At 45.0% G+C, this 25820-nt stretch overlaps 1 protein-coding gene across 3 annotated transcripts; it reads left to right on the plus strand.

The window, feature by feature from the left end:
- Nucleotides 1-1714: 1714 nt before the first annotated feature.
- LOC134583428 (protein S100-A16-like) lies at nt 1715-24428 on the plus strand. Of its 3 annotated transcripts, none has more exons than XM_063440338.1 (3): nt 1715-1830; nt 18277-18453; nt 23806-24428. In XM_063440338.1, the coding sequence occupies exons 2-3, from the start codon at nt 18304-18306 to the stop codon at nt 23953-23955; spliced, it is 300 nt and encodes a 99-aa protein (XP_063296408.1). In that variant the 5' UTR covers nt 1715-1830; nt 18277-18303; the 3' UTR covers nt 23956-24428. The 3 variants fall into 3 exon arrangements, with proteins under 3 accessions (XP_063296408.1, XP_063296410.1, XP_063296409.1); XM_063440340.1 differs by lacking the exon at nt 1715-1830 and adding an exon at nt 6039-6061; XM_063440339.1 differs by lacking the exon at nt 1715-1830 and adding an exon at nt 9131-9184.
- Nucleotides 24429-25820: the final 1392 nt, after the last annotated feature.

Genomic DNA, 25820 nt, shown 5'->3' on the forward strand with positions numbered 1-25820 from the left:
TGATATCTGGATTATCCTGCTTTAGAAAACTGGATGTGACACAGGCACCCGGTGGGACTCGAGTAATTTGTCAAACCAAAGCTAAAGTCAGTTTTAGATATAACTGTGAGACAGTGCCTGGTACCATAACCACTACATCAGTTTATAGTTGTTATGGTTTATTCTACCTTTAGTATATGGCAGGATTCTTCAGCCATATACGTATAACCTTGGCAGTGTTTCAAAACCAACAGTTAGTCTCTATGGTTTTCCCTGCTTCTCTCCCTGCACAGAAAAATATACTGACACCTGACTCAAGGTGTAGGTATATTCTGTCATATCTTCTATTTAGTCTGTAGGGATGAATCGTTCTCATTTGTTGATTTTCTTTTAATAAACGATTAAATGATTATTATATTAAAAAAAAGTTTTGAGGTGACGATTGTCCTTTACATGTTTGCAAAAGAACATTACTAAAGAAGTAGAGACAGAGGACTCATGATAAAATGGTTCGATAAAATTACACTGGGACTGGGCCAGGACCCTCCTGGCACAATAACCACTACTGTGGGCTCTAATGGTTATGGTGCTTGGAGGGATCCTAATGTAAGAAAGCATTCTGTATTTTTACAACTGAAACAACGTATGCATGCTCTGTCCAATCCAATGTCCACATAGGTTGGATGCTCAGTGGAAGAACTATGACATTTCCAATTCACAGTAAAACAAACCCACAAATCACATACAGTATAGCTTGCTTGGGTCATACAGAAAAACATTTGCTTCATGGTGTACTACAGTGGTTATTGCATGGCTAGGCTCAGTACAAAATATGGCAGCAGGGGTGGCGGTAATCGGTGCCTGGTGGGACACAGCTACGTTGCCAACTATTCTTCAACGGCTTGACTACTTACTCTGGGAGGGCGCCAGAGCGCTTATAGAACCATAACTACTACAGCAGCCAGTAGTGTTTACAATGCTTTATATGTTACATGTACCTTTGATTGGAACCAGATTAAGTGTCCCCATTCTGCAGGTAACAAACTGTTGACTGTTAAATGCTCCCTCTAGCAAATGGAATGCCTTTTACAGTGGAAAGTGTCTAAAGAAGTTTTTTGTTTGTTGCAATGTTTCAAAAATATTTATGATATTAAACATTCACTGAGTCACTGAGCTAATTTTTTTTAATTAAAGTATTGCTGGACAGACTTCTGCCCTGCACATAACTGTTTAAAAGCCACTTATGTACATAAATAATGTAAAGCACTCATGGGAGGGGGCACAGGGCAGGGTGTAAGCACACATGGAGGGTAGAGGGAGCATTCACAGGGCAGGGTGTAAGCACACATGGGGGCACAGGGAGCATTCACAGGGCAGGGTGTAAGCACACATGGGGGCACAGGGAGCATTCACATGGCAGGGTGGAAGCACAGATGGAGGGCACAGGAAGCATTCACATGGCAGGGTGTAAGCACAGATGGAGGGCACAGGAAGCATTCCCATGGCAGGGTGGAAGCACAGATGGAGGGCACAGGAAGCATTCACATGGCAGGGTGGAAGCACAGATGGGGGCACAGGCAGCTCAGCAGGCTGCCCACAGATCACAGGGAGCAGGCTGGCTGTACAGTAATTGGGAGCAGGCTGAATGACTGACATACAGTAATTGGGAGCAGGCTGGCTGTACAGGAAGGCAGACCCTGGATCCGGAGGTGTGACAGGAAAACACAAAACACGGAGCAGGAGGAAAGAGAAAGCAAGAGGATCAGATTGACACAACGGGCTGGAGAGAGGAGGAGACTCTGTACTGGGATCTATTTATCGTCACACAGCCCCTGGGCAGCCGGCGGGCAGGTAATGAATGACTGGGGAACGGCTGATAGGTGGGGGGAACAGGCTGACAGGTATAGGGGAGCAGGCTGGCAGGAGCTGGGGAACAGGCTGGAAGGTATAGGGGAGCCGGCTAACTGGAGCTGGGGAGCATGGTGACAGGTGTTGGGGGAGCAGGCTGCCAGGGAAAAGGGAGAGCGGGCAGGCAGGGATAGGGGAAAGCAGGCTGTCAGGAGCAGGGGGAAGGGGGGGGGGGGGGGGGGGGTGGGAAAAGGCTGACAGGTGTTGGGGGGGAGCAGGCTGACAGGTGTTGGGGGTAGCAGGCTGACAGGTGTTGGGGGTAGCAGGCTGACAGTTGTTGGGGGTAGCAGGCTGTCAGGTGTTGGGGGGAGCAGGCTGGTGGGTGTTGGGGGGAGCAGGCTGGTGGGTGTTGGGGTGAGCAGGCTGACAGGTGTTGGGGGGGAGCAGGCTGACAACTAACAGGGGAGTAGCTTTGTGTAAAGTTAGAAAACGACTGACACAATGGTCTTGTAGAGCAATATTGTATATAGATCTGACCCAAATATTGGTTGGAGATATACAGAGATATTGGCAAGGCAGGAGATGCTGTGTGTCAGGTTGGGGAGCATGGTGGGAGATGCTGTGGGTCAGGTTGGGGAGCATGGTGGGAGATGCTGTGGGTCAGGTTGGGGAGCATAGCGGGAGATGCTGTGGGTCAGGTTGGGGAGCATGGTGGGAGATGCTGTGTGTCAGGTTGGGGAGCATGATGAGAGATGTGGGTCAGATTGGAGAGCATGACGGGAGATGCTGTGGTCAAGTTGGGGAGCATTAGGGGAGATGATGTGGTTCAGGTTGGGGAGCATGGCGGGAGATGCTTTGGTTCAGGTTGGAGAGCATGGTGGGAGATGTTGTGGTTAGGTTGGGGAGCATGACGGGAGACGTGGGTTTAGATTGGGGAGCATGGCCGGAGATGCTGTGGTCAGGTTGGGGAGCATGGCGGGAGATGTGGGTCAGATCAGGGAGCACGGCAGGAGAAGCTGTGATTCAGGTTGGGGAGCATGGCGGGAGATGATGTGGGTCAGGTTGGGTTGCATGGTGGGAGATGTCGGTCAGGTTGGGGAGCATGGCGGGAGATGCTGTGGGTCTGGTTGGGGAGCATGGCAGGAGATGATGTGGTCAGGTTGGGGAGCATGGTGGGAGATGATGTGGTCAGGTTGGGGAGCATGACGAGAGACGTGGGTTTAGATTGGGGAGCATGGTGGGAGATGCTGTGGTCAGGTTGGGGAGCATGACGGGAGATGTGGGTCAGATCGGGGAGCACGGCAGGAGAAGCTGTGATTCAGGTTGGGGAGCATGGCGGGAGATGATGTGGGTCAGGTTGGGGAGCATGGTGGGAGATGCTCTGGTTTGGAGAGCATGGCGGGAGATGCTGTTGGTCAGTTTGGGTTGCATGGTGGGAGATGTCGGTCAGGTTGGGGAGCATGGTGGGAGATGCTGTGGGTCTGGTTGGGGAGCATGGCAGGAGATGATGTGGTCAGGTTGGGGAGCATGGTGGAAGATGATGTGGTCAGGTTGGGGAGCATGACGAGAGACGTGGGTTTAGATTGGGGAGCATGGTGGGAGATGCTGTGGGTCAGGTTGGGGAGCATGGCGGGAGATGTGGGTCAGATTGGGGAGCATGGCGGGAGATGCTGTGATTCAGTTTGGGGAGCATGGCGGAAGATGATGTGGTCAGGTTGGGGAGCATGGTGGGAGATGATGTGGTCAGGTTGGGAGCATGACGGGAGACGTGGGTTTAGATTGGGGAGCATGGTGGGAGATGCTGTGGGTCAGGTTGGGGAGCATGACGAGAGATGTGGGTCAGATTGGGGAGCATGGCGGTAGATGCTGTGGTCAGCTTGGGGAGCATGGCGGGAGATGATGTGGGTCAGGTTGGGGAGCATGGTGGGATATGCTCTGGTTCAGGTTGGAGAGCATGGTGGGAGATGTTGGGGAGCATGGTGGGAGATGCTGTGGTTCTGGTTGGGGAGCATGGTGGGAGATGTCTGTCAGGTTGGGGAGCATGGCGGGAGATGCTGTGGGTCTGGTTGGGGAGCATGGTGGGAGAAGTTGTCAGTTAGGTTGGGGAGCATGGTGGGAGATGCTGTGGGTCACGTTGGGGAGCATGACGGGAGACGTGGGTCAGATTGGGGAGCATGGCGGGAGATGCTGTGGTTCAGGGTGGGGAGCATGGCGGGAGATGCTGTGGTCAGGTTGGGGAGCATGGCGGGAGATGATGTGGTCAGGGTGGGGAGCATGGTGGGAGATGCTGTGGTCAGGTTGGGAAGCATGGCGGGAGATGTGGGTCAGATTGGGGAGCATGGCGGGAGATGATGTGGTCAGGTTGGGGAGCATGGCGGGAGATGTGGGTCAGATTGTGGAGCATGGTGTGAGAAGTTGTCGGTCAGGTTGGGGAGCATGGTGGGAGATGATGTGGGTCAGGTTGGGGAGCATGGCGGGAGATGATGTGGTTCAGGTTGGGGAGCATGGTGGGAGATGATGTGGGTCAGGTTAGGGAGAATAGTGGGAGGTGATGAAGTGGTCAGGTTGGGGAGCATGGCAGGAGATGCTGTGGGTCATGTTTGGGAGTATGGCGAGAGATGTTGTGGTCAGGGTGGGGAGCATGGCGGGAGATGCTGTGGTCAGGTTGGGGAGCATGGCGGCAGAAGTGGATCAGATTGGGGAGCATGGCGGGAGATGCTGTGGTTCAGGTTGGGGAGCATGGCGAGAGATGTGGGTCAGATTGTGGAGCATGGCAGGAGATGTGGGTCAGATTGTGGAGCATGGTGTGAGAAGTTGTCGGTCAGGTTGGGGAGCATGGCGGGAGATGATGTGGGTCAGGTTGGGGAGCATGGCGGTAGATGATGTGGTTCAGGTTGGGGAGCATGGCGGTAGATGATGTGGTTCAGGTTGGGGAGCATGGCGGTAGATGATGTGGTTCAGGTTGGGGAGCATGGCGGGAGATGATGTGGGTCAGGTTAGGGAGAATAGTGGGAAATTATGATGTGGTCAGGTTGGGGAGCATGGCAGGAGATGCTGTGGGTCATGTTTGGGAATATGGTGGAAGATGATGTGGTCAGGTTGGGAAGCAGACGGAGAGATGCAGGGCATTGCTGTGGTGCAGACAGGCTTTTCAGTGCAGGGGTGCAGGCAGGCTGAGCAGAGCTGGGTGCAGGCATGTTGGGCAGTGCTGGGGTACAAGAGATGGGGTTCAATCAGGCTGGGAGGTCCTGGGGAGAAGACAGACTGGGTAGTGCTGAGTAGCAGGCAGGCTCACAGATGCTAGGAGAAGGCGGACAGGAGGAGGGAGGTGTATAAGATGTGAAGGTCACCTAGAGACAGAGGAGGGAACGTCAATAGAAGAGCATCTGGTTGCATTGTGTTACTATGTTTTGTTAAGTAGGTCTGCATATTATTAAGATGTGTTTTCTGTACGCTGCTCTGCATTTCATTAAGCTGTGCTCCTTCTCGTGCTGCCCCCCCCCTAACCCCGTACCACACTGTGTTATTTTTACACCGTTCTGCATTTTATTTCAATGCTTACCACATTAACAAATTCATACATCTCCCATAAGGACTGCAAGCCCAGCCCAAAGAGCTTACAAGCCATTAACGTACACAGCGGTAGCAGCAGATATATAACCATTGTGTCTTTGTCTGTGAGACGAGATGCTATTAGGAGATTGTGACATGGCCATCTGCGCCCCCTCCAAACAATTGCAGTGCTTACCCCTATCTTCCAGACTGCCGGTCCTTCACTTTAGTATGAATGAAGGCTCCTGACCTTGTGATTTAAAGGGGGATTGTCACTTTGCAGGATATGTGATATTATAGTTACTTACCCTATATGTAACCGATATGTATTTGCGAAGAGGGAAAAATGAAATTTAATGTGGAAATTTACACAGATTTTTTCCTGCAAATGGACGCCTCCATCTTAGCTCCCCGTCAATCATTGTTACAATGCCTGCTCCTTGCACCTGGCAGTCAGCATCGGGAAAGCATACAGAGAAGAGAAGAACTGCATTGTGTTATCCTTTGTAAATACTTTAATCTACATCTGAAATAAAATGGAGCCTTACAATGTGTTTTCACACATACTGATATCGCTCTCAGCCAATGAGCATGGTGGCCATTCACAGTCAGGCTTCGCTCAGTGGCAATAGCTTCCACCAGCAGTAGGGGAAGGTGGTGGCAGGGACCTGGCAAGATCCAGGTAAATTGGCAAACTATTCTTAAATGGTGTGATTACTTGCTTCACGATGGTGCCATGGCACTCCTGGCACCATAACCACTACAGGGGAACAGACTGCCTGGGGAAACATAAATGGGGCAACTGTCCCTGAGTGTATGTGTGTGTGTGTGTCAGTATGTCTATGTGTGTGTGTGTCTGTAAATGTGTGTCAATATGCTTGTAAGTATGTCTGTCAGTATATGTGTGTGTGTCATTATGTGTCTGTGTGTGTGTGTCATTATATCTGTATGTTTGTGTGTGTGTGAGTGTGCACATGTCTGTATCAGTATGTGTGTATGTGTCAGTATGTCAGTGTATGTGTGTAGTGAATGTGTCAGCACGTCTTTCAGTATTTCTGTGTGTGTTAGTATGTGTCTGTATAAGTATGTCTGTCAGCGTATATCTGTTTCAGCATATCTGTAACTATATGTGACTGTATCTGTGTGTATGTGTCAGTGTGTATATATGTATGTGTATCTGTGTACCTGCCATTGTATGTGTGTATGTGTATCTGTGTGTCTGTATGTTGTCTGTGTATTTCTGTGTATCTGAATGTTGTCAGTGTATGTATCTGTATTGTATCAGTATGTGTATCTGTGTCAGTGTGTGTATACGTGTGTGTATAATTGCATGTGTGCCAGTATGTATATCTGTGTATCTGCATGTGTTTCAGTGTGTGTGTGTGTGTGTATGTGCATACATCTCAGCATTCACACGCCAACACTAAACACAAATACAATCCTGCACTCAAACTTCGACACTACATACAAACACACTCCTGCAGTGAAACGTCAACACTACATACCAATAAACTTCTGTGTTAAACTCCAAAATTATATATAAACACTACACATAAATACATGCTTGCTTTCAAACGCAAACAACACATACAAACACAACCGTACATTTACACAAACATAATCCATATAAAAACATGCATACATTCACAAACACTGCTCAGTGCTAAATACAAACCTGCAAACATGGGTAAATGGTAGATAACCAGCTGTCAATGCATTTTTGGAGTTGCACGACAGGTGGTGATCTATCTTTTTTGTCACCCTTGCAATAGGGGGGCCCAAAAAAAGAATCTTGCACCTCTTTACTTTAGTTTCACCACTGCATTTGGTCGGATGGCTTGATTGCATGCAAGAGAGGAGGGCATGATTAAATGCAAAGGAGGAGGGGTGGCAGGATCCAGGGGGCCCAAGCAAATGCTTTGCCCAGGGTCCATCAATAATAAAGACAACCCTGTAGTTTAGTCACACTACAATAAATGAGCGGCAGAAGGGGAGCAATGTGCCTCCCCCAGGCCAGTGCACCCTAGGCAACTGCCTACTTAGACTGGTGGACTGACGTTTTACTGATTAAATTATTCAATATTGTTAGGACGATATATAAAAGTTGATATAAAACAGTTTGTGGACTGCTTTTACAATATTGCCAAATTATCCTGGCATTGACATGTATTACACAGCTAAAAGGCCATATTTTATTTCAGTAAAAATTTGAGTGGCCCACGCACACATACATTTCTGATGAAGTGGCCACTTCAGAAAAAACTTGGACACCCCTGCTCTATGTGTTGACAACACAACACCACCTAGTGGGGGTTATTTAGTATTACATGTACTTTTTGTAGCAGACCTGACTTATACTTCAAACATTTGAGGTCTGCTTTTCCTTTCTAATATTACTTATTTCACTATACTTAGCAGTGGAGGCTCGTCCATAGGGGCACTTGGGCAGCACCCCACCAGTTTTTATGTGGGTAAAAACAATATTTTAATAGTTTAGAAACACAAACATTATTTTTTTCTTAAGGGGAGGGTGGTAAGCCGAAAAATATGGGAAGAATGGTATATTATGCTAACGTAGTGTATTTATAATCTTCATTTTAGTAATGACAGGAGGCGAGTATTTTGCATTAACTTTCTTTACTTTAAACTCCAGCAGCAAACAGGTCAATCAAAAAAGTTTAGCCAATCAAAACAACCAGTCATCACATCTATAAGTAAAGACAGCCCCCGATTTTTCCTCTTTCTTTGATGTGAGTGTAGATAATCCATTCAACAGGAACAGAAACCGTAGAACATGAACCGATAAGTAAGGAATAATTGACGACAGGCCGTTGAATTATTAGAAAAATAATGCACACCCGAGGTGGTAATGCGGTCACGACGCAAAGCGGAGTGCCTGTTACACCTTGGGTGTGCATTATGTTTTTCTAATAATTCAACGGCCTGGAGTTAATTATTCCGCTTATACTACAGTTACCACACCTCGAAACATTGTTCAGATGATGTATTTCAGGACGTTTGTCAAGTTTTTGTTGTTAAAACGCTCTTGTATGTAGGACTAATTTCTCACGCATCAATTCCCATTCCTTCGTTGCTAATTCCAAAACGTCATTTAATAGTTAGTAACGGAGATTTGAGCCACTGATAGCAGACTAATGCAGTTATTAGTGCAGTTATTAGAGAGACAGAGAGAGGTTGCAATAATGAGACAGAAAAGCATGTGCGTCAATAATTAATCTATTCATTAATTCATTCGCTTTAATCAATTTGTTAATTTTATTTTTCTATTATTGACAGTAGGCTGTAACGAAAACCCGTGCAGCAGGACTATCTATTTATGTATATTCAGTTCAATTTTCTATTCATTATAGATAGGACTATATACTTTATGTACGGTATTCCAATTAAACTGCACATTTCCATTGATTGTGAAGTTAGACATCGAAAATGGCAGATCAAGTGCATGGGGCTGCATGTTTTTTCCTGGTGATCCGTGGCTTGATTTTCGTTTGTACTTTTGTTTCCTGAGAGGATCAAGCTCCATTTCTGTAATTTTTCCGTTATTACAGTTGACTATGCGAAGTGATAAGGAACTGTAATGCGGTCAAGACCTGTCTGGAACAACTTTAGCCGTGCATCTCCCTGAAAATAATGCACACCTTAGAACGTTCGTCAACCAACCAGATTCAAGCATTCAACGGCCCTGTAGTATAACTTCAAATAATCCCATAGTGGTAAAGTAGAGATATCCCATCTGAATTCTGTGGTGATATTTACGCTGAAAGAATCTAGCAACCAGTAAAAGGTACTCGTAGTGACCATAATTCTACGTCTTATTTTATGTTATATCGAATATATGGCAGTCATAGTGTTCTAAGAAAATCATCTATACAAACTAACGTAAAACAGAGTAAACCAAGTACTAGCTACATAACATTCATTAGCAAATATATAAAATCCTTGTTCTACTGCTAAACATTAACATTTTGGGAAAAAACATTTAGAGAACATAAAGACACATATAACAAAATATGAGAAAGGAGAAAGGGGGGAAAAAACAGGGAGGGAAAATACTCGCCTCCGGTCATTGCTAAAATAAGATTATAAGTACGCTACGTTAGCATAATCTACAAATTTACCACATGACGAGAGGCTTTATATTTTGCATTTTTAATGCTGCTCAAATAGAGAAAAAGAAGCGTGAGAAGAAGGTCAAATAAAAAACCCGAAAAGTATCCTCTCGCAACCAATCCGCCAAGCGCATAATATCCTCGAGAGATGCACCCGTTGAAAAAGCATGCTTCGCCGCTGCTCCCCATACGGTATGAGTGCCGAAACACGAGTCGATACCTGCCAAAGTAAGAATCCAGCGTACCCATTGAGTGAGGGTAGTAGTAGAAACTGGTTTGTGTGGTCTTGTGTATGACACTAGAAGTTGGCCCTTCGGAGAAACCCTTAAAGGAGATGTGGTTTCCATGTAATGTAATAATGTCTTAACCACACAAAGTTTAGGTTTCGTAGGAAAAAATGGATAGAAAACCCTAGAAGAATAGTTTTTTTGTCCGCCTCGACACAGAGAAGGATGCCCCGTCCGATGTAAAGGACAACCAGGGCCGTCTTTAACGCGGGGCAAACGGGGCAGCTGCCCCGGGCCCAGTTGCTCCTGGGGGGCCCAGAGCAGCTGCCCTGTGGGCCCCGCGATTTGCGCAGCCCCCCTTGGACCCGGCGGTGCGGCTGCACAGAGCCGCACCGGCCCGCACGCTGAGGAGGCTCCCCGGGTGGCTCATGCACTAAGGGCCACCCGGAGAGCATGTGTGAGCAGGGGCCCGGTCTGGCGCTGTGACACTTAAACAGTGCGACCGGGCCCCTTCCTGTACCGGCTGGGAGGAAGTGAAACTTCCTCCCGACGGAGAACACAGCCGCGCGGGAGGAGAATGGCAGGGAGGGGAGTTCCAGAGGAAAACTCCCATCTGCCTCAGCCTGCCACTGGACCCCAGGGAAACCACCCTCCAGGAAAAGGTAAGAACCTGGAGGGTGGCTAAATGTATGCTTGTGTGTAAGTATGTTTGTGTTTGTCAGTATGTCTGTCGGTGTATGTATGTATGTGTGTGTGTATGTATGTGTGTGTGTATGTCAGTATGCCTGTGTGTGTCAGTATATCTGTCAGTGTATGTGTTTGTCTGTGTGTCAGTATATCTGTCAGTGTATGTGTCTGTGTGTGTATGTATGTCTGTGTGTCAATACATCTGTCAGTGTATGTGTCTGTGTGTCAGTATATCTGTCAGTGTATGTGTCTGTGTGTGTATGTATGTCTGTGTGTGTCAATACGTCTGTCAGTGTATGTGTCTGTGTGTCAGTATATCTGTCAGTGTATGTGTCTGTGTGTATGTATGTCTGTGTCTGTGTGTCAATACGTCTGTCAGTGTATGTGTCTGTGTGTGTCAGTATATCTGTCATTGTATGTGTCTGTGTGTGTATGTATGTCTGTGTGTGTGTCAATACGTCTGTCAGTGTATGTGTCTGTGTGTGTCAGTATATCTGTCATTGTATGTGTCTGTCAGTGTATGTGTCTGTGTGTGTCAGTATATCTGTCAGTGTATGTGTCTGTGTGTATGTATGTCTGTGTGTGTGTCAATACATCTGTCTGTGTGTGTGTCTGTGTGTGTCAGTATATCTGTCAGTGTATGTGCCTGTGTGTGTATGTATGTATGTCTGTGTGTCAGTATGTCTGCCAGTATATATTTGTGTGTCAGTGTATGTGTGTGTCAGTATGTATCTGTGAATGTTTTAATGTCTGTGTGTATGTCAGTATGCCTGTGTGTGTCAGTATGCCTGTGTGTGTGTCAATACGTCTGTGTGTGTGTGTGTGTGTGTGTGTGTGTGTGTCAGTATGTCTGCCAGTATATATTTGTGTGTCAGTGTGTATCTGTGAATGTTTTAATGTCTGTGTCTGTATGTGCCAGTACGCAGGGCCGGACTGGGAACAGAAAGCAGCCCTGGAAAAAAATTATTTCAGCCCTCTAATTCATTGTGTCACATAGTATGCTTGTATTGTTTATATGTATGCACTTTGAAGAAGACTTTTGTCTTACCTGCAGCCCCTCGCTCTAGATGATCCATGGGTGTTACAGTGCTATAACCACCACCCTCCAGGACGCTCCCTGTCCGTTGTGACTGGCTCTGCTTGGGGACAATTCTTTAAGCAGGGAAACACTCCATGTCAATATCAGCATATCGGCATCAGTGTGTCAATTGTATAATTTCAGAAAATATATATATTAAAAGAATGTCCCACATTAATAAATCACACTAGTTCAATGGCACACACACACACTGACTACAGAAAAGCTCACTGACACAAAAGAGCTCACTATAGACAAGCTCACCGATAAACACAAAAGCTCTCTGACACATGCACAAGCTCACTACAGACAAGCTTACTGCCGTACACAAATTCACTGACATTCACTCAAGCACACTAGAGACAAACTCAGTGACAAACACAACCTAACTACAGACAAGCTCACCACACACACAACCTCTCTGACTAACACAAGCTTGATAATGACAAACACAGAAGTGCTCTGACCCACACAAGCTTACTGACACACAGAAGATCTCTGATACACACACAAGCACACTACAAGCTCACTGATACACACACAAGCACACTACAAGCTCACTGATACACAAGCACACTACAAGCTCACTGACAAACACACAAGCACACCACAAGCTCACTGATGCACACTACAAGCTCACTGATATACACAAGCACACTACAAGCTCACTGATACACACAAGCTCACTGATACACACACAAGCACACTACAAGCTCACGGATATACACACAAGCACACCACAAGCTCACGGATATACACACAAGCACACCACAAGCTCACTGATACACAAGCACACTACAAGCTCACTGACAAACACACAAGCACACCACAAGCTCACTGATGCACACTACAAGCTCACTGATACACACAAGCACACTACAAGCTCACTGATACACACAAGCTCACGGATATACACACAAGCACACTACAAGCTCACGGATATACACACAAGCATACCACAAGCTCACGGATATACACACAAGCACACCACAAGCTCACTGACAAACACACATGCTCACTAATACACACACAAGCACACTACAAGCTCACTGATACACAAGCACACTACAAGCTCACTGACAAACACACAAGCACACCACAAGCTCACTGATGCACACTACAAGCTCACTGATACACACAAGCACACCACAAGCTCACTGATACACACACACTCACTCTCATTCTCTCTCTCACACTCTCACACTCTCTCCCTCTCTCTCTCACACACTCTCTCTCTCACACACTCTCTCTCTCACACACTCTCTCTCTCACACACTCTCTCACTCTCACACACTCTCCCTCTCTCACACACTCTCCCTCTCTCACACACTCTCCCTCTCTCACACACTCTCTCTCTCACACTCTCTCCCTCTCTCAGTCTCTCAGTCTCTCACACTCTCTCACTCTCACTCTCTCAGTCTCTCACACTCTCTCACTCACACTCTCTCTCTCAGTCTCTCACACACTCTCACTCTCACACTCTCTCACACTCTCCCTCTCTCACACTCTCCCTCTCTCACACTCTCCCTCTCACACACTCTCCCTCTCACACTCTCTCCCTCTCACACTCTCTCACACTCTCTCCCTCTCACACACTCTCCCTCTCACACTCTCTCCCTCTCTCCCTCTCACTCTCTCAGTCTCTCACACTCTCTCTCACTCTCTCAGTCTCTCACTCTCTCTGTCTCTCACTCTCTCTGTCTCTCACTCTCTCAGTCTCTCACTCTCTCAGTCTCTCACTCTCTCAGTCTCTCACTCTCTCTCACTCACACTCTCCTCTCTCACACTCTCTCTCACACTCTCTCACACACTCTCACACTCTCTCTCTCACTCAGTCTCTCTCTCACTCACACTCTCTCTCTGTCTCTCACACACTCTCACTCTCTCTCACTCTCTTACTCTCACTCTCAGTCTCTCTCACACTCTCTCTCTCTCAGTCTCTCACACACTCTCACTCTCTCTCACTCTCTTACTCTCACTCTCAGTCTCTCTCACACTCTCTCTCTCTCACTCTCTTACTCTCACTCTCACTCTCTCTCACTCTCTTACTCTCTCTCACACTCTCTCTCTCACACTCTCTCTCTCACACTCTCACTCTCTCTCACTCTCTTACTCTCACTCACACTCTCTCACACTCTCTCTCTCACACTCTCTCTCTCTCACACTCTCTCCCTCTCTCAGTCTCTCACACTCTCTCAGTCTCTCACACTCTCTCTCTCAGTCTCTCACACACTCTCACTCTCTTACTCTCACTCTCACACTCTCTCACACTCTCCCTCTCTCACACTCTCCCTCTCACACTCTCTCCCTCTCACACTCTCTCCCTCTCACACTCTCTCCCTCTCTCACACTCTCCCACTCTCACACTCTCAGTCTCTCACACTCTCTCACTCAGTCTCTCACTCTCTTACTCTCACTCTCTTACTCTCACTTACTCTCACTCTCTCTCACACTCTCTCACACTCTCTCACACACTCTCTCTCTCACTCTCTCACTCTCTCAGTCTCTCACACTCTCTGTCTCTCACACACTCTCTCTCACACTCTCTCTCTCTAACACTCTCTCACTCTCTCTCTCTCTCTCACTCTCTCTCTCTGTCTCTCACACTCTCTCATCCACACTCTCTCTCTCACACTCTCACACTCTCTCTCTCTCTCTCTCTCTCTCAGTATCAATCATACAATTACCTGTCACTAGCAGTGTGGATCCTGTTCAGGTGCTTCCTGTACTTCCTCTTCCTGTGTGAAAGTTCACCAGGCTGAGGCTGGTGGGCGGAGCTCCAGTGCGGGGGCTGGATCCTACCAGACTGGCCGTGCAGAGGAGCTGGCAGTGTGGGAGACTCTCTCTCCTCCCTGCTGGAGGTGGCTGCCACCTCTGTCTGTGTAGCAGCCACTTAGGTAATTATCTGCCCCAGCCTCACACAAAACCTCACAGGAGGGAAAAATGTGTGAAATGCTGCACTGCCGGCCCCAAGTCCACCGGCCCACCGGGAAATTCCCCGGTATCCCGGTGGGCCAGTCCGGCCCTGCCAGTACGTCTGTCAGTGTGATTGCACATTGGGCGTAATTGGGGGGAGGGATAGGAGGGGCAGGGCCCAGGGGGCCCAAGAAAATGCATTGCCCAGGGTCCTAATCATATTAAAGACGGCCCTGAGGACAACCCTTCGACATTGTAGGCCTGGACGTCTGCTACTCGCCAAAAAGATTAGGCAAATTAACATCATAAGTTTCGCTGAAAGCTGTCGAAGGGACAATGAAACGTTGTCTGGCCAATCCCGAAAAAACGTAGTACTACGTCGACGTCCCAAAACGTCAAATATTTCGGAGCTGGAGGACGTGACAGTCGAATACCCCTCAGGAGTCTGCAAATAAGAGATTTTTGACCCACTGGACGACTTTGTACCGGATGTGAGCCGCCGAAATTGCCGATCTTTTGACATTAATGGACCGATAGGAATGACCCGACTCGAATAAATAAGAGAGAAAATTTAGAATCATGGAAGTAGTTCCCTCTCCAAACACCAGCTAGACCATTTGTTCTAGAAGGCGAGGTTACTTAGTCTAGTTCTGGGTGCCCATGAGTTCCATACTAGATCCTTATTTGTCTGCGATAGTCCATCCGTGGACCAGGCTCCCCTGAAATCATCCAAGCCACTAGGACCAGGAGGTCTTGTAGTACGAGGGGGTGAGGCTCTCCTTGAGGACCAGATAGTAGTAGGGGAAACGAAGGAATGAGGAGAGGATGGTCGCATGACAGTTCCAGCAGGTCTGGGAACCACGCTTGACTCTACCAGATTGGTGTTAGGAGGAGTAGAGAAGTCTTCTGGGTCCATACTTGTTGGATCACTCTCGCCAGCATGGAGAAGAGGGGAAAGGTGCAAGCACCCCAGTTCGACCATTCGTGGAGGAAAGCATCTACTACTTTGCACTCCGGACCTGGTAGCCAGCTGAAGAACTTGGGAAGTTGACGTTGGTCCATGAGGTGAAGAGGTCGATGATCAGGGGTCCCCAGCATCGATATAGATCCTGGAAGATCGACTTGTGGAGATGCCAATTGCTTACGTCTCTCCAGTGTCGGGAGTACCAATCTGCCGTGAGGTTGGAAATCCCTGGTAGGTATTCCGCCTGTAGCGTGATATTGCGTGAGAGACAAAAACTGTAAATGTATTTTTGTTGCATCTGACAGGGCTTGAGATCGAGCTCCTCCTAGCTGATTGATGTATTGGACCGCAGAGATGTTGTCCAAGCGTAGTAAGATGCAACAGTTAGACATGTGGCTGGCCAGGCTGCCAATGTGTCTGATGAGATATCTTTCCAGTTCTGTAAATACAGGCATAACCTGCCCGTAGTTAGTGTAGAGACATTTGTATGGTATACTGGACTCACTTGCGTTAAATCGTCCTCGGCCTCTGCCTCAGTAGCCTCTGGCCCTGTCCATTCCTCAGTAGAAGTATGAGTTCCGCGAGGTAGATGTTGGACAGAAGAGACAATGATGAGAAATTTGGTTTGGAGCCTGAATTCAAAAAACGGCTGGTGACTTGGCTCCTTGATCACCTTGTCTGAAATCCTTGTCAGGTAAATTCCGTTATCGCTGGTAAGTGCAGTGTCAGATACAGAAAACAAGAGAGACTATGGCATACATAGACTATATAAGTACAATGAAATAGATGAAGGTGGTTACCCTAAGGAATACAGTATTAATAAACTATACAATAGAAATAATCAGGATAGAAGCAACACTCTGACCTGTGACTCTGCAGGAGCAGCAAAGAAAGAGGAAACGTTGGGGGCTGTCCTTACTTATAAATGTGATGACTGGTTGTTTTGATTGGTTAAACTTTTTTAATTGACCTGTTTGCAAAATATGAAGCCTCCTGTCATGTGGCAAAATTAGTGTCTCTTTACTTCTGTAATAGGTTAATAAAAGGTTATAGCAGTAGCTATACTGGTGAAAATAACATAATTTAAGATAGATCTAGGAAGGTAGAGTGCAAGCTGGAGTGTTATTCAGAGTCATGTACTGTGTGGGTATCTCTGTATTGCAGCTCTGTGTAATCCATCACAGTGATCCTGGCTGTATGGGATAGTTATGGTATCTCCTTATTGTGTCCAGCTCTGTGTTTTATTTCTCTGTATTTCACTCAGCTCTACCTGTTGTATGGATATGTCTTTTGTCTATCCAGCTCTGTGTATTGTATATGTATCTTTGTATTGTGACAATCTTTTGTTTATTATATTTCTATTTGTTTCTCAGCTCTATGTATTTTTTATTATTTTTTTAAGGTATCTTTATGTTTGTGCCAGCCTGTTGTATTATATGCGCATCTCTGTATTATGCTTCACTCTCTTGCTCACAGTGCCTAGAGGGATATTGGCTATAGCTCACTGATGATACCTTACAAGGTTGAAACGTTTGTCTGGGGTTGTTGTATCTCTTGTGCAGAGGGAACTTGCTGGCATTTCGGATCTGGACTGCCCATACGGGTGGGACCAGTCTGATATGTTCTCTCTGCAATGGCTAAAACCAGCTTGAGATCTAAGCGGGGACCCACCGAAGAGCAGGCTAATTGAGCTGTTGTCCGTTCTCACCTCTCTTGTTTTTTTCTCCACTCTCTGTATTTGAGTATCGGTGTACTGTATAGGGAGGGGAAAAATTATGGGGGAGGTGTCACCATCTTAAAACTTCACCAATTCCACTGGTTCCTACAATGTTCTTTAAAGGTGCAGTATGGAGAGGTTTTGGTGCGTTTGTAAAATGCTGGGGGGAGGGGAAGTTTAAGAGGCAGAATGTTGGACTAAAACTAAAACTAAACTAAAAGCCACTTGTTCTTCTATATTTCTAATTAAAATATTCTATTACTGTTGACAGTCGGCATGAATACTTGAAAAGATTGATGATTTGTAAGCTGAACTTTAATTGGCGCTTTTATTTTTTGTCTTCTTTATTTCTAAATAAAATATGCCAATGCATTTCATATAAAAAAAAACAAAAAAACTTTTTATCTTTTGCTCTGTTAATGTAACTACGGAATCTGATGGCGCTATATAAATAATAATAATAACACACAGGAGGGTGCTGTAGGCTCTAGCGGGCAATTAACAGAGCAGGAGGCAAGACATTACAAAATAAACAAACTGTGCAATAAGGGGAGTCAAACAATTTGAGCTCTTTTCAGGATAAGTTTACAGAGGGTGTGCCAGTCACAGCCAGGGGAGGTATGGCTAGGGCTGCATAAACAAAAGTGATAAAAGGAGCACTATATGGTCAGGAACACAAACATGTATCCTGACCCTATTGTGCTAAAACCACCATCAAGCCCCGCTTGCCTCCCTAAATATAGTAAAATCTTACTTGTAGTCAAGTCTGCAGCTGCTGGCTCTGCCCCTGTCTGCTGACATAATCAGAAGTGGTGTTCTGAGCCAATCACAATGCTTTGCCATAGGATTGGCTGAGCTTGTTAAGTAGGCAGATCGGGGCAGAGCCAGCACAAGCCAAACACAGCCCTGGCCAATCAGATCTCCTCATAGAGATGAATGGAATAAATGATCTCTATGAGGAAAGTTCAGTGTCTGCATGCAGAGGGAGGAGACACTGAATGGCAGTGCTGCACACTAGGCAGCACTGCCCCAGGAAGCACGTCTAGCAGCCATCTGAGGAGTGGCCAGTGGAGTTATCACTAGGCTGTAATGTAAACACTCTGAAAATACAGTGTTTACAGCAATGTGCAGTTTCTCTCTTTCTCACCATGTCGGCTGATTGTCTTTGTCTCTTGCAGAGTTGACGATAGTGGTTCCAGGCATACATGGCGTCTGGGTGCAGTGAATTGGAAGCTGCCATTGAAGTTCTTGTGCGCAATTTCTATGTATACGCAGCGCGCAAGGGGAAGTACGACAAGATGAACAAAAAGGAATTTCGCAAGATGGTCACGCAAGAGCTTCAGCACGTCCTTACGGTGAGAGTCTAACTACCCTTTTTATTATTAGTATGGTTGCCACCATTTAGTTTTTTTTGTCATTCTTTATATTTCTTGTGCTGGATATAACAAAGACGCCTGCGATGCCATAACATCAGAAGCAGACACATGACAGACATAAGAAAACAGAAATATGGCATTTGACAATAAGCACAATTTTGTAAAATTAAAAAAAAGTGAGGGGATACATGGCATAACAAGAGTGATATATTAAATATAAAAAAATAAATAAATAAAAGGTGTTGGTTGCTTAATTGTTATCAAGAACACTATTAGCGATAGTTTACATAAGGTTTGCATAACGCTTATATAATAACCAATAGAGTGGAACGCTGATAGTAAATCAGAATATTAGAATTCTCATGGGCTTAATAACTCATCAGTTGAGATGGCACATCGACAGCACTAAATAAAGATAAAACAAATACAAAGAAAAAAACTTCAGAACAAAAATGAACTGTGTTCAGAAGCAGAGTTACAAGATTCTATAGATTCTATAGTCGCAGCTTCCAGGCCTTGTTGCAGCAATGTGCTCTCCTTTTGGAGCGTGTGTGGTGCTCCAAGTCTTCCCAGGGGCTGTTTTGCGCTGATGAGTAGTTTATTGTTTCCGCTATCAATTTTGGATAGGGTGTGGGAGCTGTGCAGGGGACGAAGGACCCAAGGTGCCCGCAGCCTGAAGAGAGTCTGTCTCACCCATTCAGCACCATATTGTTGCACAGTTGAGGTCGATGGGGACCTCCTAATCCCCCGGAGCCTCTGACTCTGTATGCTAGGCTGCAGTGGGAAAGGATGTAGAGGCATAGCAGAAGCAGGTTTAGTATCCAGTTTCAGCAAGAAGGATCGGCATAAACAGACACATGCCTGCAGTATATCCCACTTGGCATCAGCATGTGTGTCAGCCATGTTGGGACTGTCTAGTAGGTGCTGTGGTACGTTAGTGCCTTCAGGAGTTAGCCACATGAGAGGCTGGATCGGTCAGTGCAGGCCAGGATCAACCCACCGGTCCAAAGGTGGAACGGAGCCCAGACGCAGAGGCGTTCGCCACTGGTTTCTCTCAAGAAATGGACAAATAATAAGCCTTGAAGGAGGCAGATTGATCAGTAGTTGAGACAGCTCTATTTCTTTTAGTAAAATCTCCAACAAGTTGGCTTTTAGGGCTAAATTCCATAGATAGTCTGAGGAGCTCCGCCACTATGCAAATTTGTCCCTCGGCAACAATAATTTATATTGTTATCGATATCTTATGATTAAAATATTTCATATTCATATGCAAAAATTTGCCTTGTAATTTTATCGAGTGTGGGCAAGATAAGATTGCAGTATAGGAGGTGGTAAACAGAGAGAGGGAGAGTTGTGTTAGTGAGGTTAGCAAAAGAACAGAGGTTAGAGTAAATAAGATCTAAAGTGTTGCCAGTTTGATGGAATTGGACCACTGCATGAGTACCAAGAGGGCGATCATAGAGAAGTCGTTAGAGGCTTCAGATGCAGTCGGTGCATTTATAAAGATGTTAGAATCTCCAAGGATAATTAAGGAAATGCCAGAGGACAGGAAGTGAGAGAGCCAGGCTGAGAAGTGTTCCAGGATCTCGAAAGAGAGTATGCGAGAGTTGGAGGCTGCCATAAGACAGGGAATTAGGGGTAGCACAGTCACAGAGGTAGAGCCAAGTTTTCGTGATGGCCAGAAGATTGGGAGTTGCAGATAAAGAAGTCATGAATGAAAGCTGATTTGGCAATGCTACAGTCAGATCGAGCATTCCAGAAGGCGCAGCAAAAAGAGGGAGCCAGTGGGAATATGTGCAATGTTAGAAGGGTTTGTAGGGGGAAGAGAAGGGAGCAGGGCCAGGGTTTGGGTAGATGTCCTCAGCTGCCAGGAGCAAGACAAAAGAAATTGATAGGAGGTGGGAGTGAGATTTGAAATTGCTGGAGGGGGATTGAGGTCTAAAAGAGTGGGTGTTTAGGAGGGGTGAATGTAGAAAAAAAAGGAGAAAGGTGTAGAGCAGGGGTAGTCAACCTGGTCCCTACCGGTTTGGGATTTCAGGTGGGCGGTGGTAGGTTCTGCAGTAAACGCCCAGTGGGCCTCGATGGCCTTGGGCCAAGGCTGGCAGGAGCAAAGATCTCCCTCACCGGCCCGCTGGCACTTAGTTCTAGCAGAGGGAGAGAAGTGCATGGGAGACTATGTGATCCTCCCGCGAGCAGACCATGGCAACGCTCCGATACAGTGCTGTGCTCACAGGAGGACAGGAGAGTCACCCTGCAGCAGGAGGAGCTGCAGGCTAAAGTGAACATGCCACCACTGGACCAAAACCGCTTGCAGCATTGACCCCCCTCCTTGGTAAAAGGAGTACCCTTCACACACATACAGCATCCCTCACACACACACAGCACCACTCACACAAAAAGCACCTCTTACACACACACACACACAACACCTTTCACACACAAACATACACATACAGCACCCTTCACACAAACACTGCACCTCACAGACACACATAGAAAAAAAGTAGAATAGAAAATAGAAAAAAAGGGAAAAAATTAGATCAATATAAGTATATTTTTTTTTTTAAAAACCCCTCCTTTCTAAAAAAAAAATAAAAATAAATCACACTTGCTCTATAAAATTAGTTACTGCGGCACTGGCGGGCGGTAAGGAATTTTAACCATCAACAAAATTACAAAAGTGGGCGGTAGGTATTAAAAGGTTGACTACCCTTGGTGTAGAGTATGGGATGCATAAGGGAATTGCAATGACAAAAGGGTTTTCTAAAACAGGGTGGCAGAGAAATAAAAGAATAGAGTGGGGAGCATTTTAGAAGAGGGGTGGAGGAGTAAATGGGAATCTGATGAATAGACTGTACTTCGAGAACCGGGAAACAGGAAGTGGGTGAGTAGAAAGGAAAAGGTGGCTGTAGAATAGATAATACAGAATCTATACTTCCATGTCATAAATGTCAGTTTTGTCCAACCTGGATGACACTGATTGGCTTAAAGGAACACTATAGTCACCTAAATTACTTTAGCTAAATAAAGCAGTTTTAGTGTATAGATCATTCCCCTGCAATTTCACTGCTCAATTCACTGTCATTTAGGAGTTAAATCACTTTGTTTCTGTTTATGCAGCCCTAGCCACACCTCCCCTGGCTATGATTGACAGAGCCTGCATGAAAAAAAAAAACTGGTTTCACTTTCAAACAGATGTAATTTACCTTAAATAATTGTATCTCAATCTCTAAATTGAACTTTAATCACATACAGGAGGCTCTTGCAGGGTCTAGCAAGCTATTAACATAGCAGGGGATAATAAAATCTAAATTAAACAGAACTTGCAATAAAGGAAGCCTAAATAGGGCTCTCTTTACAGGAAGTGTTTATGGAAGGCTGTGCAAGTCACATGCAGGGAGGTGTGACTAGGGTTCATAAACAAAGGGATTTAACTCCTAAATGGCAGAGGATTGAGCAGTGAGGCTGCAGGGGCATGTTCTATACACCAAAACTGCTTCATTAAGCTAAAGTTGTTCAGGTGACTATAGGGACCCTTTAAATCGCTGAGCTAACCCACCAACATGCTCGCAGTGCACTCACAAAGTTATTGCCAAAACTATATCAGAATGGCTTAAACCCTTTGAAACTTTAGAAAGATCAGGTTATGACGACCGTAAAGTGTTACATTTAGTCTTTAAGGGACTAAAGACTCCCTTTATATTGCGTATAATGTAATTACACGAATTAGTCTTTATACTTAAGTCTACTAAGGTAAAAATTGTATTGCTTTCATCGCTACTGTATTAATCCTGTGATCTACCGTCATCTTTAAAAGCTTCAAATACAAATCCCTACCCAGAATTCTCAGCTGCATAATTGTCATTGCACATTGAATACATCTTTGGGAAAAGAGGTTTGTGACATCTCTGGAATGTGAAGGTGTGCACAAAATTGTTCTGCTGGCCTTACTAGTCCGCATTCATCATCCATTTAGACACCTGTCGAGGTGGATGACAGTAAATGTTAAGGTAGGTCAGTCATAGCATAGGCCGAGATATATCTCTTTAAAAGAGACAATACAGTCTAAACGCAAATTATCTTCAACTTCAACACACCTTACTTAAAATATACACCACCATTCCTCTTTTTCAACACATCGACAAATACACAGACTGACACTTAAAGGTGCAACTCACTGCCCAAATACAAATGTAAAAAAATTAAATTAAATAAAAAAAATACAGTTTTAGTTTTTCCTCTTTTTTGAGGCATTGTCACACATCATTCTAAATTCTAAAACACAAAATGCATGAAACACTATTTTGTAGATATACGCAATGAAAACACGCATGCCTTTAATTATGCATTGTTATGCATTGTTTTAATTGGGGGTATATCCTAGATCTCTTGTCTATAGCCTTTGCAAGCCATTTCCTTCTTCACCAGCCTAGACTTTCTGTGGCTGTCCAATCACAGACATTTCTTTAATGAGCAGTCTCTGCAAGACACATACTCTGGGCAATTTCTACCTCTTGAGTTTAGTTCCACTGAGCTAAACTACCAGGAAGTAACATGACCAGTTTTTTGATTGACAGCCATGGGGTGTAACAAGCTTAAAGGGACACTCCACTGACCAAATAAAAAAAAAAATAGAAAAGTCACTGTTTAGTAGATATATACACAAAAAACCCCCCAAAAAACATACATGCATTTATTTGTGAATTTCTTCATAGCAGGTATGTCTAAAAACAGCTTGTAAAAGCTGCAGATCTCTTGCCTGAAGACTTTGCAATCCCTCCCCTTCTAACCCAGTTTAGTTTGCTTGTCATGCGCTGTATATAGAAGCAAGCCTTCAAGGAGTAAAGTTGTTTAGCTTCCATAGCATTCATTGTATATAGTAGCGTGCCTGCAAGGGATAAAGTTGCTAAGCTTCCATATTTTACACTGTATATCATATCATGCCTGTAAGGGGGCAAGTTGTTTAGCGTTCATATCATACACTGTATACAGGAACATAGCATTACCAGTAGAGGAAAACTTGTTTTATGTACCGTGTCATACACTGTATATTGTATTATGCTTTTATATCCTACATTTTATATCCGGAATAAGAAGGACGTAAATCCCCAATTGTTGCTGAACTACAAGCCCCATAATACTTCCCCAACCTTATCTGTCATACATTAAACATAGAATAATGCAGGCAAAAATTATGTACACAAAAACAATTGTAAAAAAAAATAATTTTTTTTTTCCTTTTAAAAAGCGTGACGTGTAACCAAAATAAGTGCTTAATGGTGACTTCCCTACACCCTGAACTAAGTGTCTGATATTCCTTCCTTTGTACAGAACACCCAGAACAAGGAAGCTGCCAACAAGCTCATCCAGTCGCTGGACGCAGACGAGGACGGGAAGATCAGTTTTGATGAGTACTGGACTCTGATTGGAGAGATTGCCAAGAAGCTGAGCACACAGATGGCATTGCAGTGTCAAGAATGACGCTTAAGAACGAGGAACGATCCATCCCTCCATCTAACTGGGGTGGGAGCCTCCCATAGATCACGGAAACACCACATTTATTTTCCGGTGTTCAGTCCCATGGTGGGGCTCCAGTATTTCATTTTCGATTCAGCTGTGGTTAGGTTACATTTTTTACTTTCATTGTTTACCCAAACGTTGTTTTGGAAGCTATATATGTTACTAGAGCCAAGGAACAAGTCCTCATATCCATGACCTGGTTATGCTGGATGATCAGGTTACCTGTCGAACCCCTAACAAGGCTTCCTGTTTTATTATCACCATTATACTTTTTATGTGTAAGGTGTTGAATTGTGTTTTTATTTAGCACTTGTGAACAAATGGGTAAAAGCACATTACAGCCGATATATAATAGCATACGGGTGGAATATATACGCACTGATGATCAACTCTTGTAATTTGCAATCTTAATAAATTGTACACAAGTTAGAATATGGTTAAAGAGTTAATGTAGACCTTCTACCTTCCCAACTCCTTACCTGGTTGGAGCTCTCTTCTTGGCTTATATTGTGCAATTTTCCATCTCCAAAAACATTTATTTCACCACCTCCATGAACGCCGATGTGGCTGTTAGCTTCACAAAGTAGGGGGAGAATGGGATCATGGTACAGGTGTCTGAAAAACCATACAGGGTATCAGATGAGTTCTGCAGAGATAAGAGACAGTATGTAACCCATTAGTCAATTGTTGAACTTCAGAACCAAAATAAATCCTATAATTTGTGCTATTTGTTTCACCAATTCTCTTTCAGTGCACCCATATATATTATATATTGTTTTTTAAAAGGAAGTAAATGTCTTTTTAAAAAAAAATGTTTTACATTTTTTATTGTAAATGTTAAATACAGCATAGCTGTCAAGCACAATCTCAGCCACAGGAAATAATTGATACAGTATTAAGAGTGTACATTTAACAAAGCATTGGTAAAACAAAACTAACATTGGAAAGGTAAGAAGTATATATATCTGTGGAGATTTTTCAGACAGTATGGGTGTAGCAAGGGTTGGCAGGATCTCCAAAAAGAAAAAAACAAAGCATGTTACCCTCATTAGCGAAAACATATGACTTCAACCTTTGGTCACCTGGTCAATTATTATTAAAATAAATAAATAAATAATCAATAATAAGGAGAAGGATATCTCCATTGCTCTTGAACAGTACATTTAAAGTGCCAGCCACTATGAGAAGAAGGAATACCTTTGAAAATATCATGCCCAGGTCTAGTGCCATCCAAAGGGTGAGTTACAATTCTTTGTGCTGGGAATTGGGATGGGCATTTAACGGGACACTATAGTCACCAGAACAACTACAGCTTAATTTAGTTGTTCTGGTGAGTATAATAGCTCCCGTCAGGCATTTTCATGTAAACACTGTCTTTTCATAGAAAAGGCAGTGTTTACATTGCCCCTAGGGACACCTCCAAGTGGCCACTCCTCAGATTGGCCACTGGAGGGGCTTCCTGGCTCAGGGCTGCACAGTCTGCAGGGAGACGCTGAAATTTTCTCATAGAGATGCATTGATTCAATGCATCTCTATGAGGAGGTCCTCATTGGCCAAAATGGCATTTGGCCCCGCCCTTGTGCCGATTTTAGCCAATCCAATGCTTTCCCTAAGGGAGGCAAGCCACCTTAATGGTGGATTTAACACTATAGAGTCAGGAATACATGTTTTTGTTCCTGACCCTATAGTGATCCTTTAATATTGAGATGCGGGCCATAGATTTTGGGTAGACCCAGCTTAGCTCCATTACAAAATCAATGTAGGTTTAACCTGAAACTTTTTCGAAGCCCATAACTATCTACAAGCACCGGTCCATTGAACCTCCC

This window comes from Pelobates fuscus, chromosome 13, assembly GCF_036172605.1.
Source record: "Pelobates fuscus isolate aPelFus1 chromosome 13, aPelFus1.pri, whole genome shotgun sequence".
NCBI classification, from domain to species: Eukaryota; Metazoa; Chordata; class Amphibia; order Anura; family Pelobatidae; genus Pelobates; species Pelobates fuscus.

Excerpts from the sequence above, each read along its gene's own strand:
- LOC134583428 (XM_063440338.1), top strand. The coding sequence starts at position 18,304 with ATGGCGTCTGGGTGCAGTGAATTGGAAGCTGCCATTGAAGTTCTTGTG. Across the intron at positions 18,454-23,805 it reads AGCTTCAGCACGTCCTTACG|AACACCCAGAACAAGGAAGC; the intron begins GTGAGAGTCTAA and ends TCCTTTGTACAG.